At 41.8% G+C, this 18,428-nt stretch overlaps 2 protein-coding genes across 2 annotated transcripts in view; one reads left to right on the forward strand and one right to left on the reverse strand.

The window, feature by feature from the left end:
* Positions 1 to 3,018, reverse strand: part of CCDC57 (coiled-coil domain containing 57) — a 28,103-nt gene extending 25,085 nt beyond the window's left edge. Inside the window, exons 1-3 of the mRNA XM_054293059.1 lie at positions 2,925 to 3,018; positions 2,631 to 2,874; positions 1,952 to 2,575 (exon numbers count right to left, since the gene is read on the reverse strand). Of these exons, the coding sequence (XP_054149034.1) occupies positions 1,952 to 2,575; positions 2,631 to 2,874; positions 2,925 to 3,018 (962 nt within the window). The remainder of the gene's footprint in view (positions 1 to 1,951; positions 2,576 to 2,630; positions 2,875 to 2,924) is intronic.
* On the forward strand, positions 2,287 to 17,046 carry SLC16A3 (solute carrier family 16 member 3). Its single transcript, XM_054293151.1, has 5 exons — positions 2,287 to 2,387; positions 8,665 to 8,909; positions 9,480 to 9,623; positions 9,970 to 10,737; positions 11,997 to 17,046. Exons 2-5 carry the CDS (start codon positions 8,687 to 8,689, stop codon positions 12,281 to 12,283), a joined length of 1,422 nt encoding a protein of 473 aa, XP_054149126.1. The 5' UTR covers positions 2,287 to 2,387; positions 8,665 to 8,686; the 3' UTR covers positions 12,284 to 17,046.
* Positions 17,047 to 18,428: the final 1,382 nt, after the last annotated feature.

Raw genomic sequence — 18,428 nt, forward strand, 5'->3', positions numbered from 1 at the left:
AATTTGACTTTCGAAATAAAGCAAGTTCCATTTAGCAAATTATAGTTACAGAATACTGCAATTATTAAAGAGATTTAGTTAATTTACTTATATGAATCACCTCTGGTTTAAAATACAATGGTGAAACCTGGCTTAAAATGATTTTCTATATATGAACACACAAAAATTATAGTGCAAGTCCCGGCATAATTTATATTGTGCAGTGGGCCCCTCAGAGCCCTCATCAGAATCAGCACATAATAGGCAAATGTCCAAGTCCGTACACCATTCTGACTGCTGCCATTCTTTACACCCTTATATTAGCCATTGCCTAACCTATCAACCACATTATCTTTTCAACCCTTCCTCACCCCTGCCCCCCCCTTTCAAATTAGCTGTCATCTTCTCCAATGTACCTTCAATCAGCCCCTAGTCACATAGTTAAATGCATGTTAGTTCCCTAAATGAGTAATTGATAACTTACAGTGATTCAGTAGTGTCCCAAACAGACAAACTTTAATGATGAGTAAAAAAGATTACAGACTACACAATGTCATTTCAGGGATTGATGTTGAAATCTGAATACACCTAGTTTGCAAGTGAATGGCCTGAATTCAGATAACAGTGGACAGTCAAAAACTGGTTTTACTTTTACTAGTCTTTAAGATTAGCAGTGTCAGTCTTATTGTCTGTATGTTATCTACTTAAAATAAACCACATGGCCTTGCTCATCTTCACACATTAATGCAATGAATCCTTAAGCATTTACAAATGGGTACTATACTTCAGCAAAATTGAACCAATAGCCAATGCAAACATAATGCGCAAGGGAAAGAAAAAACTTCTAAGTCATTAAAAGAGCTTCAGTTCCTGCCTTGGTATTACATGATTTCAGCAAGTAGGTTTTACATTGGAAGCTACTAATCTGTGCGATATCCTAGTTCTCGAAAGACAATATTGTATCCTACTTGTCCTCTTCTACTTAGAATCCTACCCCTATGTGTAACTCCACATAGGTTATAGGAATCATAGAATAATTTAGAAATTTTTTTCCCCAAGATCGTTGAGTTCAGCTGTTAACCTCCAGGGATGGTGTCTCCATGACTTCCCTGGACATGCCATTCCAATGCTTGGCAACCTGTTTGGAGAAGAGATTTTTTCCAATATCTAATCTAAAGCTCCTCCAGCACAACTTGAGGCCATTTCCTCTTGTTCTATCACTTGTTACCTGGGAGAAGAGACAGATGCCTGCCTTGGTACAATCTCCTTTCAGGTAGCTGTAGAGAGTGATAAGGTCCCCTGAGCCTCCTTTTCTCCAGGCTGAGTCTCTCCTGCTCCCTCAGCTAGTGTCCATCAGACTCGTGCTCTAGACCCTTCCCTAGCTCTGTTGCCCTTCTCTGGCCATGTTCCAGCCCCTCAATGTTTGTCTTGTTGTGAGGGAGTGAAAACCAAACACAGGATTTAAGGTGTGGTGTCACTCCCGTATATATTGGATTGTGTGCTAGAAGCACACAAAAGAATGGAGTCACCTACTCCTGAATTTCCTAAGCCCCAGGTATCCATAGGAGTGCTACTTTCGGTGCCTTTAAGAATCCCACCACAACTTTCATAGATCAACACACCAGTTTTATAATCAAACGTTTGTAGGAATCCCAGCTGAGTCCCAAGAGATTAATGCAGAAAGCTCATTCCATCCAGATGTAAAAGGAGGAGTATGTTATGAAACCGTATTTGCAGGGAGTAGTATAATATTTACTCCCTTGGTAAAGGATGAGGAGGGAAGCCTAACGGTTGTCTACAGAATGCACACTCAATATCAGAATATTCAATATACAATATACAGAATATCACACTCAAATTTCTAAGAAGAAAACAACTAAGCAAGGAAGCTCGTAGGAGTAATTCTCGTGGGAGGAGACAATGAGGAAACTGATCGCTCCCGATAAAACAGAAACGGCAGCACAGAACAAACCTCAACAGCAGAAATCCATTCATAAGTTGAAGTCCACTGCTCAGGTCCTCTTCCTCCGGACAGCCAGCGCAGCATTCGTGCCGGCTGGGTCCAGCCCCGCGTTGCACTGTACGCAAGCAGCGCAAAGCTCGTGCTGATGCCTTATGAGGCGCCGGCGCCCCGCTCGGAGCCGGCGCCGGTGGAGTCGCGCTGCGCGCGGCCGGGGCCCGGGCCCCGAAGAACCTGTAGCGGAGGGGGAGTCGCCGCGGCGGCGATAGGACCCAGGGCACGCCCCGCGTGGAGGGCGGGGCGAGCAGCCCCAGAGCCGCCGCGCGGGAGCGCTCCCCAGGCCGGGAGCAGACGGGCCGTGCGGCTCTGCGCGGGCACACGGGCACAGCGGGCTGCGGTCCGGCGCCAGCACGGGCATCCCCGCGCCGAGACGCGGGACGTGACTCAGGTACTGAGGCGGGGCCGTCGTGCGCGATGCTGCGGAGTCCTTGCCGGGGCACGCGGACGAACGCCGCGGGGAGCGCGGAGTGGGGGGTCCGGAGCCGGGTGAGCCGAACCCGGAGCGCCGACCTGACCGAGGGCGCTTCTCTGCGTGGGGGTCTCTGGGCCGGCGGATGAGCCCTTGCGCCGCCCAAGCTTTGGGCAAAGCGCGGCGTAAGAGTCACGGGTTCATCCTTTGCCCAGAGGCTACGCTGGGCGCCGGTGGGGACGTGGGCACGACGCCGACTGTTCTCGCACCCCTTGGCACCACACCACGGGAGTCGGCGCGGCGTCGTCCCACTGGCTGCGTTTCTCCTCGCTCGTGGGGCCACGCGGGCTCAGCTCTTCGTCGGGAAACCCGCGTTGCCGTATGGGTCGCCCAACGTCCTCAGCGCCACCAGCCTGAAAGCGCTGTCCGGGCGCTGAGCGGTGCTGGCCACCGGGCACCACTCCGCCTGCTACGAGAGAGCGTGGCCCCCGGCTTCCCCTCTGGCAGCCGGGTCACGCCTAGGCGCGTAGTGCCGCCGGCCCGAGGGCACGTACAGTGCCACACCGGTGGCTCGTGGGACGCCCGCGAGCTCGGGCTTTGTTTCCGCCATTCGTGGCTTCACACCGTTACTGGGGGACGAGGGTCTCTCGCCTCCGCTGTCCCTTCGCTACTGCTCAGCTCCTGTTTCAGTGTAGAGCCCTCGGAGGTGAATTTCGGAATTTTTTGTCATAGCGGTGACCGTTCAGGTCCGTCAGAGCGAGTGACGAGCAGTGTGAGGGACTGTTCCCTCATAAGGACATCGTCTCAGCCCCAGGCAGGAGCCCCGTTACTCGGTTCAGCGAGCACACTAAGAACGGTGGGGCACCCGGGCGCGGAATCGCGCGGCGTCTCCCCGGTCTGCGTGAGCATTGGCTGCGGCGGCGACCCAAGCGTTCCCCGGGAGCCGCCTCGGCTGAGGGCTGCGCGGGCTACGTGCCCGCCCCGGAGCGCCGCGCGAGCGGTCGTGGCCGTGGCGACGCCGCGACCGCCACCATTGTATTCCCAAGCCCTCTCCCCCACGGCCCCTCCCGCGCGGCGGCCGCCGAAGCCCCTCCATCTCTTGGGAAAGAGCCTTGTTTTGATGCTGCTCGCAATCCACCTGAAGGGGTCTGCGGTTTGCCTTCTAAGCAATTCTGTGGAGAGAAGAAAAAGCACAAAAAGGTGGAGTTGAATTTCAGTAATTCAGCTTCCTCACAGGGGCAGACCGTTAGCATTAGTGGAAATGCACTCCTCTTGGGCAATCCGTTCAATTTAGGATGTCATAGAGTAAAGCCATGTATGGTTTTGCAGTGTTTATTTCAGAGGAAGCAGTGTGGCAGCGGTTTTAAAATGTAAATCAGAATCTATTAGTACAGTACACCTTCTGTGGTTCAGTCAGAAGTATAACTCAAGGTATATTATAGAAATAAAAAGGTGGCATTTTAAATTGTGACTGAAGGTGGCAATTCACATATCTCAATGTGTGACACCCTATTATGAAAATACACTGTCCAAAGTGTAAAATCTCTGAGCCAGATTATCTTTTCTCACTACATTCAGCTACCAGTGCTCACCTAGCTTGCGATACAGCGCATGTGCATGTGAGCACTTTTTATATAAAGGTAGTTCCATTATAGTCTGCAAAAATAAGCAGAGATGCTCAGCTGGTGACAGGACTCGACCCTTAATTAGTTTTTATCTATCTCTGTCACTTTTTGGATTTATACTAAACAATATAAGGACACTTCTTCACTATAAGCAATTGTCAAGCATTTATGTTTTTCTAAAGCTTCAACATTTTGCAAAGCCATCACAGCCACAGAGCTGAAATTAATTTTCATGATGCATGAAAATTAATTGTAAGTTGTTCTTAAGTGAAGTTGGGATTCTGCAACTTTTCATGATATAAAATAGGACAAGCAAATAAATAATCACAACTTTCCCTATAGAGCACTTTACCCAGCTAATAGAATTTAAACTTGTTATCATTATCTGCTACACATAAAATTGCAGTGTGAATTTACTGTCATTGAGGTCTGCTAATAACTTGTGATGAATGTTACTCACTGTGCAGCAGCAGTGAACAGCTGTTTTGAGGCTAAATGGGGACTGGAGAATAATTAATAGTCAAGATTTGGTATGGAACATCACTTGCAGCTGCAGACAGCACAGAATTATTCTAGGAGTTCTAAGAGGGAGATGAGAGAATGGGGAAAACTGGCAAACCCTTAAGAAAGACAGCATTGTCTCATTTGAAATGGAGGAGGCCAAAATGGGACAGTGGCAGTCACTGTGGGGCCTTGCAAGGAGGACAGGAGGTCAAAATAGGCACTGATAAATATGGTAATGATTTTGTAGGGAACAGCCTTTGGAATGAACATAGAATTCTACTGGCTAATATTTAAGCAGGTAAGCCACAGGAAATGCACTAGTGGGTTATACCAGTGGCCCATTTAAATGGCTACTATGAGTTACCTGAGTTGTAATAAAATCTGATTTAAAGATTTATGCATTTGTACTTTGGAGAAGCAGGAAGGAGTTAAAGTCATGCTGAATAGGCAAATGTCAGTGATGTCAATACAAAGGGTAGTTGTTCTATATGTAGAGGGCTATCATAAGCATCTGGAGAATATTAAAATAAACACTTTTTTTCAGGAATCATTTCCTGAAAAATTTCAGTAGAGTTGGTTAGTCTTAGGAATCCTTAAAATCAACAATAACATGCATATTTTGTTTAGTTAGATTTTAATACCTTTGGGCAAATACAGGAGGTTTATAATTCCTATTAGCACAACATTAAGCAGCCTATGCTTTTCAAGATATTCATACTTCCAACACCCTATGAAGAGAGAAATTATTTTCTTTGTTCACAGATATGAAAAACTGAAGGAGGATGTCTACATTACTCAGCTTATACCATCTTCCTTATTTTGTAGTTATACAAATCTCACCTGGGCGTGGCTCCAGACTGAAGTCTAGGCTGAACTGGGTTCCCTACTCGGAGGCTTATGTTCTATTTTTGATAACCATCTCTTATTTGTATCATAGAAAGTCAAGGTTGTGTAGATTTCAGCTGTAGTTAGAATAAATTAATTATTCTTGAAAATTCCTGAAATTAATTCTTCTTGAGAACATGAAGTTCTCAAGCTATATAAGTCAGTGTACATGCTCATAAGTGTCCTTCCTACCCATACTGCTGACCATGAAGTACAGCTATGTTGCCAATAAGAGTAGTGGCTAAACACAAATAATAGATTCTTGCCTTTTCTAGCTGCTCCTTTTTATAATACGTCATCCCAGAAACCACACCATCACACCACCCACAATGCTACCTAATATTTCCTCCTAACTGAGTCTGTATTAGTTTCCATGACAACAAGAAGATAATATCAGGAAGATGAAACCCCAGATGCTACCTTTGTTTTGCACATTACCAAAGCAAGAATCCATTCATGATAGAAGGAATCTGGAACAAATACTGACAATACTGTTATGTCTGTTGTGGAGATATGAAACTGAGCTGCAGCCAGTTAAATGTAATCCTTTGCCTCTAAATAGGGCTGAGCTGGCAAAAGCAGAAAGCAAAACAAGCTGTTGCAATAGTTAGGCAGTAGCCTTCTATCTTAGCAGGCTTTGATGGCATCCCAGCACTGTAGTGAAATCCTAAGTAAAAATTTCGCCAGTGCAGATCAACCAGAAGCCTGCCTTTTCTAAAGGTGGTACCCCTCGTTTATACATTTTGCACTACTTCCTTATTATTTATTATTCACCTCTTAAGGAGGTAAATGCAGCCCAGCCTAGTAAGGTACACCACAACAGGATGAAGTACATTCTTGCTGTGTTTATGGAGACAGGGTTCATTTAGTTCTGGTTAATGGTCTTTTTATTTTGATGTGTTAACATGAATAACCAATGGACAAAACCAGACGAATAACATTGATTGTAGAATCATAGAGTAGTTTGGGTTGGAAGAAACTTTAATCTCATTCCAACCCGCTGCTGTGGGCATGAACACCTTCCATCAGGCCACACGGCTCCAAACCCTGTCTAACCAGGCCTGGAACTCTTCCAGGGATGAGACGGCCACAGCTTCTCTGGGCAACCAGGGCCCCATCACCCTCAGACTAAAGAATTTCTTCCTAATACCTAATCTAAATCTACTGTCAGTTTGAAGTCATTCCCCCTTGTTCAATCACGGCATGCCCTTGTAACAAGTCCCTCTCCAGCCTTCTTGTAGCCACTTCAGACACTGGAAAGGTGCAATAAGGCTTCCCCAGAGCATCCTCTTCTGCATGCTGAACCATCCAAGTTCTCTCAGCCCTTCCCTTTAAGAGAGCTGTTTTTGAGGCATGTGTGTGCAAATGCGAACCACTCTTGAAAGGATGGTGCCTGAAGATCTGGTGTGCTGGCTTATGGTGATTTTTAGCCAAATGTGGTAGTAGTCGTGATGTAAAGAGTAAATGGATATTACTGTGTGTTCCCCTGTAGACCTTTTTTTATGAAATGCTGGAAAGTAGGCCAGGTTCCCTCACATCAGCAAGCTCCCTCATCAGCAACTCTTTTGCTCTTTCATCACAGCAAAACATAAAACCGTTTTAGAGACTGCTCCTCATGGCAAAGATGGTAAGCTCCGTAAGGCAGGTGCATCAGAATGTGTCTCCTTCAGGCTGACTTGCTCTGCTGGGCATGGAAGAGCTCAAGAACGGCCAGGAAGGAGGATATTTCCCTCTCCTGTGAGAGCACCGGGCTCCGGCAACGGCGGTTGCGAGCGCTGGGCGGGGGTGCGGCCCCGGCTCCGCCCGGGCCGCGCGCGCAACTGGCGGGCAGCGCCCGCCCCCGGCCCGGGAGTCACGTCCCGCACGTCTCAGTGCGGCGGCCGCGCGCGCCCCGCTGGGGCATCACCGCGCGGGTCAGGCGGGGGCGCGGGCGGGGCGGCTCCGGCAGCCTCTGCCCGAGGGTCGGAGTGCGGCGCGGGGAGCCGGCTCTTCCTCCGAACCGCGGCCGCACCAGGCTCGCTGCGCTGCGTGCCGAGTTGACTTCTCTCCCCCTGAAAATCTTGGACAGTTCTCTGCTGAAAGGAAGAAGCGTGCTGCCAAATAGTTCTTAACGGTGTTTCTTCTCAAAGCCACTCGCCGCTTCATATGGCATGGATGTAGTTTGCTATCGGGGTTCAGCCCTGTTAGGTCTGCAGAGGCTGCCCTTAAAACAACTTTGCTGTAGACGCAGTAAAGGAGACAGTCCCAGCCTGTGCCCAGAGGCGAATGCTGTAAGGCACTGAATATCCCCACCCAGCACTGTATAAGCAGTCTGGAGAGATTGCCAGTTGCTGTATTTCAACAAAGCGTGTTCATGTATTATTACTAACTTTGTGCTGCTATTAGACGGGTAATGGAAATGAAGGAAAACTGCCCAACCCTTCCCCCAATATTTTCAACCTTCACTTCAAATGAAATATTCGGACAACTTGGAAGTAGCGCGAGTGACAATACTCCCTGAAGTGCTTCAACTTTACATCTTATTCCTGTTCTTTACACATTTGAGCCAAGATTCATCAAATATTACTTTTACTTACTGATCATGTAGTAACAACAATGGCAAATATTTGTGTCAGGCAGGCAGCTGTACTGAGCATTGCTTCAGTTACTAACTCCCAGCATCCACAAAAATGGCTCTTGGGGATTTTCACTGCAGTTTATCATTTGAACTTGATGTGTGAAAAATGATAGCTCATCATCATCTCAAGGGGACCTTTCTATCTTTTCAAGATAATAGGGTATCAGGGCTGTACAGCTCTCCTCAGTGGGGAACAAAAAATCTGGGTGATTAGTCCTCCATTTCACAGAGCATTTGTGATGCAACAGGTCTCCTAAGTGAATAGGCCAGGAGCTTCATGTAAAAAAGTCTTATATAAAATATCTTGCAGACTTTAATGCAGTAATTATTACATATTTGTGAAAGTCAGATACACCCCTGAAATGCTGTTACGGCTTCAGTTTTTTGATGAAGCAGTGCTTTGGATGAAATCCAGCTTTGACTCTGAGAGCTGTGCAGGGCCATTCATTTAAAACTCAGCTGCGTGCATCTCATTTTCATGTGCTTTTGCAAGCTTTGTAAAAACCTAAACAAGAAATAGTTAAAATTGCACTGCATTTACAAGACTGTTTTTTAAAAATAATTCCAAGCCTTAGTTTAAATGGTAGTGCAATTTTACAGATACTAATTGCTTTTTGTTTCTTAGGGAACACACAAGCTTCTTCATCATGGGAGCTGTAGTAGCTGATGATGGTCCCTCAGGTGTTAAAGCCCCTGATGGAGGCTGGGGCTGGGCTGTCCTTTTTGGCTGTTTTATCATCACAGGATTCTCCTATGCCTTTCCTAAGGCAGTTAGTGTCTTCTTTAAAGAACTTATCCGGGAATTTGGCATTGGATATAGCGACACTGCATGGATTTCCTCCATTCTGTTGGCCATGCTTTATGGAACAGGTGAGTAGTTATCTGGTTTTGAAACAGTATTGTTATTACAATTTTTTATTACAATTATTGTTATTACAATTATTATTGTCATACAATTAAGTTTGTAAATCTTACAGCCGTTGACAGTCTGTATCATGACTGCATATCATTAGTTGTGTGCAAATAAGGCATTCCAAGGAAGAATTACTAATAATCACATAAATCAGAAGATTTTTTAAGCCCATTCAGTTTATTTAAAATTATGTCTTTGTAAGTCAGTAGCTGCTAAGGATGATGAAAAAGAAAAATCACAAGGCACTATGAAGACAAAAAATATTGACTACAAATAGTCAAAAGTATTTGACTACAAAAGTATTTGACTACAGAGGGAAGGACATTTTTCCTGATTGGCCTGACTTTATGGACAAAGTACAAAACAAGTCAGAATCACTGAAGTTGGAAAGACCTTAGACCTTTAAGATCATTGATTCCTACTATGAACGTTGCACTTTGAAGTCCACCAAAGAAATACAAAGTATCAGAAAATCAGTTGTAAAAGTTGGTTTATTGTAGCAACTGTAATTTGCTTTTCTTGCCTAGGTCCACTTTGTAGCGTATGTGTCAATCGCTTTGGTTGTCGCCCTGTCATGCTGGTGGGTGGCCTTTTTGCTTCAATGGGGATGGTGATAGCTTCCTTCTGCACAAGCATCGTTCAGATCTATCTAACTGCAGGTGTGATTACTGGTAAGTACTATGCTGAAAATGAGTTCACTTATATCTTAGCTTTAGGCTGAAGTTTTGTTTAAGTGAAAAATACCCGAAGCATAAGGATCACCCAACTGGACTTTTATAAAGATGGCAGATAAATGTGGAATTAAAAGGTCATTTATTTTTGTTATTAGCATGAAGTGTAATCATAAAGTACAATAATACTATGGGGGTAAAATACTTTGTGTTATCTTAGGATTCTTCTGTCCATTTGGAACAAAACTATTTTCTCTTAAGTCATGAGTCAGAAAAACTGTAATTAGAATATCTTTAACAATGATATTGTAGGCCAGTATTAATTGTTATGTACCCTCTACTACAGGTTTGGGTTTGGCACTAAACTTTCAGCCTTCACTCATCATGTTAAACCGTTACTTTGACAAACGCCGGCCCTTAGCCAATGGGCTATCTGCTGCTGGGAGTCCAGTGTTTCTTTGTGCTCTCTCACCATTGGGGCAGATATTACAGCATGAGTACGGTTGGAGAGGAGGATTCCTTATCCTGGGCGGGATGCTGCTCAACTGCTGTGTATGCGGAGCACTAATGAGACCTTTGGAGCCACCCAAAAAGGCTGAAGCTACCAAAGAGCCAGCTGAGAAGAAAGTGAAGAAAAAACTTCTGGATTTCAGTGTGTTTAAAGACGGTGGTTTTGTAATCTATACACTAGCAGCATCTATCATGGTGCTTGGCCTCTTTGTTCCTCCAGTGTTTGTTGTGAGTTATGCCAAGGATTTAGGGTATCAAGACACCAAAGCAGCTTTTCTTCTGACTATTCTGGGATTCATTGATATCTTTGCTCGCCCAATCTGTGGAATGGTAGCTGGTCTTAAATGGGTTAGACCACGCTGTGTCTACCTCTTCAGTTTTGCTATGATTTTTAATGGTTTTACAGATCTCATGGGCTCTATGTCTGTTGATTATGGTGGACTGGTGGTCTTTTGCATTTTCTTTGGCATTTCTTATGGAATGGTAGGTGCTCTTCAGTTTGAAGTTCTCATGGCTATCGTTGGTACGCAGAAGTTTTCCAGTGCTATCGGTTTAGTGCTCCTGGCAGAAGCTATGGCTGTTCTGATTGGCCCACCATCAGCAGGCAAGTATGCTGATTGTGTGCATTGCATTCATTTACACAAAATATAAGGGAGCTGAGAAAAAGATGCGAGTCACTCAAGAAGTGCAGATTGTGCTAGTGTTGCACATCTTTCGAAGGCTTTCTGCAATTGCACTCTGAAATACTCCAAGAAGGGATGGAATAACCCGTTTCCTTCTTGGGTCTATTTCAGGATTGGTTAAACTGCCATCTCGAGATGCTGCTATTTCTTTCTGAAACCCTGCACTGATCTTCTTATTGGTAGATAGCTGACTGGGATTCAGAATATGAAACCTGTCAATTTTCTTTGGGAAATATTAGGATACATTCTCTATATCCATGGTAGATTTGGAGGAGGAAAGAAAACATCTGAAGGACGAAATAAAATCCTACAAGGAGGCCTATAAAACCAGACTGATTTAAGGAAGGTGGAGTGCTTCTATTGCACGTCTTACAACCCAAGAATAAGGGGACATGACAAAATAGTAAAATTCATTAATTTGAAGTCAAAACACAAATTAATTACCAATCAAAGAACATACATTTTACAGACCCTGAACTGAAACACACTTTCCCTCCCAAAACCCACCAGGTCACTGCTATAGAATGTTTACTGCTTATACCAGACAAGTATTTTTATTTTAACAAAACCCCCCTCATGGGAAAACCAGTATTATGCACCACTTCCTCCAAGCTTCAGGTTTGGAGAGGCACTTCCTTCATATCCTCCCACCTGTTCTTTCACATCCACCGCATCCTGTAAAAATTTACCTTTTCCAGTGTCAGAATCAGTCAGTTACTCCAGACTGACTATTGAATAACATTTTCATTTTAAGCAGGCAGTCCACTACCCGTGTAGAAAGGTAAATGAAATTGGGAGCAAGAGGATAATGATGATCAGATCATGACACAGATGACACAGATACCATCCATGGATGCACATATTTTTATCTGAAATACAAAGCATCTGTTTGATCTTTCGCATCTGAAGGCGAGGCTGGTTTTATTTCAGATGAACTGCATGCCTCTGTGTGCAGCAGACTATGTGTTTTGATATCTCATGTAGTGTAAGTGACTGTTAAACTGAACCGAAATAATTGAGAAATATTTTGTTATAAACTTGTTTTAATCCTATTTCAAAAAATCTTGTTAGGTAGTCATGGTGATTCTAGACAGGAGAGTCAAAATGCTTTAAAAATCAGAAAAATATTCACTGCAAGATAATCACTTTTGTTAATTACCTGGAATGTTGCCTTTTTCAGGAAAACTCCTGGATGCAACGGGGAGGTACATGTTTGTTTTCATTATTGCTGGAATTGAAGTTACCACCTCAGCCCTTGTATTGGCCTTGGGAAATTTCTTCTGCATTAAGAAAAAATCAGAAGAACCACATACAAAAGAAGAAGCAGCAGAAAGAGAGGAATTAAACAAATGTGAAAACAAAACTCCTGAAGATGCCAAAGTGGACTCTATTGAAGTGGAGCAGTTTCTGAAAGATGAGCCTGAAAAAAACGGCGAAGTTGTAACTAACCCAGAAACATGTGTATGAGCATAACAAGGAACTGAGAAGTGTTTAGAAAAGAAAGATTTCCAACGCTATTTATTTTAGAAACAGAAATAGTTTAGGGCTGGGCCATCTGCTTTAGTAACTTGGGGCTAGTCAGCTCATCAGGTCTCTTTGGAAGCTGATTAGCTAGACAACATCTTACCGGAAAAATAGCTTTATTGGTAAAAGGTGGAACATTGTGGTTATGTATTTTATGTAAACTAAAAAAGCTTTTATGAACACAAGTAGGCTCTTGCTATGCATCACCAGAAACTGCTCACTTGGAAGATACAGGAAAAGCATATTTTCAGAAAAGTGGAATTATATGTATGTTTTCAGACAATATTGATGAAATTGCTGTGTTGTGTGGCTAAATATAATTTCCCTACGTTCTCTGTGAAGGGAAAAGAGTTTGAGATGGATAAAAATCTCAGGAACTTAAAGGTCTCCATTAGGTTTTAGAATTTCTTACCTTTTTAGATATTTTTTTTAGATAATTGGCTCAGCCCTAATTTAATTTTGATAAGATCTGTAACTTTGATTTATGTAAATGCATTTCTGCCTAAACCTGTAACCTTTGCAATAATCACCTGGAAATCCTGTTTTTGGAAAGGCACATTACAGACAGTGTCCTCAGCAGATCACACAAGTGGTATTCTGAGATAGTACTAAAAAAAACCCAAACAGCAGAATGGATCCTGACAGACCTTGAGGAAACAAAATTAGTCCACAATTCCATGCACTGTTTTCAGTAAAATTTCCCTACAGCATTGAAAAATATTACAAGTAAGCTGGACAAGATGATTAGTAGAATAGTCTGAAAAAGTGTCCATTTTGCATAGAAAAGAAATGATGGTGCAAGTTTCTGGATGACTTACAGAATGGGTAGACTGTGGGAAGAGACTGAACTACTTTGAAACATGTTAGTCATCCATAAAATGCAATGTTAGCATCATGGAAAGGTTTTAATATGTCTAGTTTTGAGGTTTTTTTCTACCCCATTTATCCCACTTCCCTACCCCCCAGCTTAATCTATGGAAGTTCAAAGTGCCATTCTTGCTGTTTGAGGAAACATGATAGAACTGTTGATAATTTTTATGATGGCATGGTACTGAATAGAAAAGGAAGGCAAAAGAAAGGCATTGTATTTTTTTTCCCACCCAAAACCACTCAAGAAATGTAATTTTTTAAAATATAAAATCATGCTACTGCATCTCATCTCTCAAATCTGCTCATAAAAAACTGAATAGGCTTTGTAACTGCAGTAACAATCTTCAAAACAGACCAAATGTAACAGATTCAATTTCCTTAGTAGTAGCAAAGGAATACTGGCTTTCAGGTGCCAAAATTGTTCTGCTTAATAACTGAAAATTGAAAGACCCTAATCCCTTACAACTCGGTATCCACTTAAAATTTCGAACGGAAACAAAGTGCCAAAACCATGAACCATTCTCTAACGAATGATACCAACTTCCATTTTGGAAGTTTCTTCAAAATGGTTTTGCATTGTTAGGACAACCTTGCACAGAAATCGGAAGGTTAGAAATATAACTTTAAAAAGAAATGAATGCTACATAGAATAAACTGGTTCTACATCCTATGTAGTGCATTATTTTAAAGTCTTATTAATTTAGTGGCAGCAATTGTAGTGAATGGTATTTCCCCGTTGTAACAGCTTGCTTACTGAACTTAGCTCCAGTTTGCTAAAGACTAAATTGGTACTTGAAGCACAACACTGATAGCTCCAGAAGGCAAAAGAAAAACGGAATCCACAGAGTAATTTGTTATATCCTTGGAGGCTGCTTCAGATGATACATGAAAGCCTGATACAGCTTTCAGATTGGAGTTCCCTGTCTGTAAAGCAGAAACTAAAAACCTTTCCAAAGGTGAATTCAGATTCTCAGACAGCCATTTTTGACTTACTGTGTGCTTTGATCACTGGATTTCTTTGCTAGATAATGCTATGCAGTTATCATAGAATGAAATGGTTATTCTGCAAATTGTCCAGACTGCTTTATAGGTGACAGAATGTCATTTGTGCTTATCATACTGACTTTCCAGACTATGTTTCATTTTCCATACATAATACTTCTACAGTTAAGCTGGAAAAAATTTTATGTTGCAATTTTATGTGATTTGAGACAGAAAAAGAAGTTAGGAAGACAAGGAGACACGGTTCAACAAGAAACCATAAATCATCTTGTAAGCAAAACTGGTGTTAATAGAAAGGCCTCATTTGCCAATACAAGTTATTTTCTTTCACTCAAAGACCAATCCCATTGACTGGGACTGCCAATGCTCTTGTGCTGTTTTCAGCACAGGCCTACCAATGGCTTGCCGTATTTATGACAGCAGGAGATGCTTACTGAATGGCAGTGGTCAAATCAAAGGACTCCTTTATAGACTGTGAGGAAAAAAAGGGTTAGAATTTAATTCACTAAGCAGTTTGAAAAAACATATTATCAGTGTAAAATCTTTTATTATTTTAATTAATTGCAAGAAGCATCAATACAAAGGTGAGAAACTCCTAATGTAGCTCTCTTAGCAACATCCAAAGTGGCAGGCTTGAGAATACTTCAGAGTTTTAGAGCCAGTTAAGCTCCTTGCTCCCATTCAGTTCCACTCAAGGTAACACCGAAGTGTGTGCTAGCCCTCCAGTCCTCCTTCTGTTCAGCTGCCTTTATCTTCTTGGAAAGAGAATCGTTAAACTGATGGGAAGGAAACCTCCATGCCAGATATCCAGGCTGAACACCTGCTGGCCATTACACTAGACTGGGCTGAAGCATGTACCCAGCTGCTCCAATAACCCTTTGTGGCCATGTCAATACATCTCCTATTTTATAGATCTCTCTCCTTCTACCCCAGTGTGTTAAAAACTCAAAACCAACCAAAACTAAACCCCACAAGCATCTAATCCTTAGGTTCCCAGCACTGTCCAGCCAGGCTCCTTTTTAATTTAACTCTGCTTACTGTAAATATTTAAATAGATTAATAAATATTTTAAAAAAAGTATTTTGTATATTTAAAAGCAAGGAACTGATTTAAAATTCTTCCAGATAATTTGCTACTCTATTTCTTTAATCTCAATACCACTGAGATGCCCTTAAGAGTGGTCTGCGAGATGTGCTCATCCACATATTTTGAGGATGTACCCATCGAAGCCATAAAGCATTGCTAAGGAGACACTGATTGCTCAGGGTCACAGGCAGAACAGTTTCATGCAACATCTACCCAGATGAACCTTTGTTCCACCTTCACCTGATTAAAATTTTGTGATTTGAAAAAAGGGAAAAGGAAGGGAATGTAGATAATTATGCAACCAAGTTGCAAAGCATTCCAAGATTATAGTTTACTCCTACATCATACACTATTGAAACATATATAATTTCTTTCGACACACAGATCATGAATATATCTAAGAAGTCTGGAAAGTAAACAATCAAAAAACCAAAACAGTTTTCCAAGATTCTTTCTCTGAAAGTAGTGAATAGTCTTTTACCCCGCAGGCTAGCAAAATTTTTAAAGCATTTTGGATCTTCACACATTCTATAAATTGTGTACTATAGGATTTATTGGCAAAGTATTGTATGATTGATTATGTAATGGGTCTTAGGAAAGTAAGGGCCTGATGCAAGGAGATGAAATGTGCATAAATGCCAGTAATACACAGAGACTAGATAAAAAAGAATACGTGTGTTTGCACATACATATGTACATACGTGTGTATATACATACATACATGAATAAAAATATATACGTAAACACGCAAAATACCCACAGGAGTAGATTACAGACAGTTTGCCCATTTATTAGACAGTGAGCAGAGTTAAAATTATTTTCTTCCTCCTATACAAAGATTAGTTTGCTTTTTTGAAAATTCTAAATTAAATATTTTGTACCCATTTGGAGCCTAGAAGACCTCAGCAGAACTAGAAGTCTTAAAGTAATGCAGCTGTTTCAAAATAAGCCCGTTCCCTAAAGTTAAGACTTGAGAGGGATGGTATGAAGGTATGATGTAAAGGACTGGAGAGATTTTGTGCTAATATTAAATTCCATCTACACAAACGGGTATTAGGCAACGTAGAATCATTCTTTAAAAATAAATTAGAACATTCCCCTAATCAAGCAACCAATCTTCAAAATGAAAAAGCAAAATTCATATATGCCCCATTGGCACATCCCCAAGAAAATGTTTAGTTTGGTAGACAATTATAAAAGGAAGAATTTCAGAATGCAAACTCTTACATGTTACAACATGTAAGTATTGACTTATGTAGTGTGTCTGTGTCTCTTTGCCACACTCGTCTATAGGATTATGGGAAGCAATTAATTTTGTGTGAGATGACATTTTGTTTCTTGTTAATGCACTTTAATGTAATGTGTATATTTATACTTAGTAATTTTTTTTATGCTTTTCTAGTAAACTGTTGCAAATGTAGTGAATAAATAAATACCTGATTGTCAAAAACTGTGGGTTTGAGAAAATAAGCTCAGAAAAAATTAACTTTAGCACCCCAATATGGATATTAGGCTTCATTTGCACATACCTATTAAAGAGCTATACAGGGACAAGAATGTTTATAGAGAAGAGCTGACACTCAGCTGACAGGCAGCCAGAATTTAATGTGGGCAAGGGGACTGCTTTTGCCATGACTCATAGTTTGGCCAATTCCAAAATGGATATGTGCTTCTGCTGTAAGTGATCCTGAAGACTACTTTAAAGCATCATCTAATTTAAAATAACAGCAATTAATTTTGTGCTGTGCTGTGTAAAAAATAGTAATGTTCTCCTCTGAATAGTGTTCCAGATTTTGTCTGCAGGTAAAGTTTTATGAACTGTCTTGAGTTATAAAGCCCAAAATATTTTGAACACTGACATGTTGGCAAGCTGTCTGTACTGTCAAGTGATGCTCTTCAGAATTTGAAAGCTCCTAAGAAAACACAGTGCAGGCATACATTTATGTTGTGGGTTTTTGGCTCCTATGGTACCTCAGCTAGGACTAGCTCCTCAAGGTATAATCTCAAGGCTACATCCAGGTGAATCAAAATTGCAAGCAGTGTAATTCACAAGCAAGACCAATCTTTTGGGATCTGAAGATATATGCTTGTGCCTAATTCTGTGTGTCAAGAGATCTTTGAGAAAACTTTCAAAGCCCACTTTAAAAAGTTTCTCTGCATATTTACACTGAAAAGGTCGCAGGTCTAGTTTACATAAACACATCCCTCCTTAGTATTTGAATAGATACACGATTACTTTTTTATGGTAGTTTAATTAAATTGGCAAGACTTAAGGTGTAATCAAATGCTTTGCAACCCAATGGCCAAACCAAGCCATATACTGCTGCAGGAATTAATATTACTCGGTGGACTAAAATGACAGAACTTACTAGCATGTAGTCAGCCCACTCTTGTGACAGAAAACCAGAATTTATCTTTGCCTCTGGCTCTCTTTGAGTCTGAAAGAAAGAAGTAGGGCCAATCACTGTAGGGGAAAATGTGCTTGATCTGATTTGCACAGCTGCTGTTCCCTGCTGCTGGACCTGTTGAAGAAAGTACTCCTCTTCTTCTGGAAGAGTAAACAACCTTGACAACAGCAGAGGCACCGCGAATGAGAAGCAACAGCTTTGGAATGGATTGTTTTAGCAGCTTTCTCAATGCTTCTGAAACAGAGCTCATTTTTGTGCCAGTTAAAATGCTTATGCGCTTAAAAGCATTTTGCTAGTGACACAGTCAGTGAGATCAGCAGTCCTGTATTTGTCTGAGAATGTATGGCAAATTAAGATACAGAGTAAAAAGCTACTTACCTCTAGATATACACTGTTATTTCCTTGACTGAGCTCCGTATTTGCTTCATCATGTCAGCAATATTTCAGCTGGCAGCCTTCCTCACTACTCCCAGATGAATACTTCAGAGCATTAAGAAAGGATAGCTTTTGCTCTTCTGACTTTTCATTTACTACTCTTTCAACAGTTTAAAACCTTTCACAATAAAACTCTGAACCCAATGAAAAAGTATATCCAGATTTTAGTATTTAAAACTCTTAAACAGCACAAGACCTTCTGAGTCTTGTTGAAAAACGTGCCTTAAGATCCATTGATGACATGTCAGACAAACAAAATACATTTTTTTTGGCCGTGAGAGCAGAGA

This window comes from Melozone crissalis, unplaced genomic scaffold (genome assembly GCF_028551555.1).
Source record: "Melozone crissalis strain CALT ecotype California unplaced genomic scaffold, PUWL_Pcris_2 ptg000129l_1, whole genome shotgun sequence".
NCBI lineage: Eukaryota > Metazoa > Chordata > Aves > Passeriformes > Passerellidae > Melozone > Melozone crissalis.

Coding starts and splice junctions, on each gene's coding strand:
- SLC16A3 (XM_054293151.1), top strand. CDS start 8,687: ATGGGAGCTGTAGTAGCTGATGATGGTCCCTCAGGTGTTAAAGCCCCT. Junction 9,624..9,969: donor AACTGCAGGTGTGATTACTG/GTAAGTACTATG, acceptor CCTCTACTACAG/GTTTGGGTTTGGCACTAAAC. Junction 10,738..11,996: donor GATTGGCCCACCATCAGCAG/GCAAGTATGCTG, acceptor TGCCTTTTTCAG/GAAAACTCCTGGATGCAACG.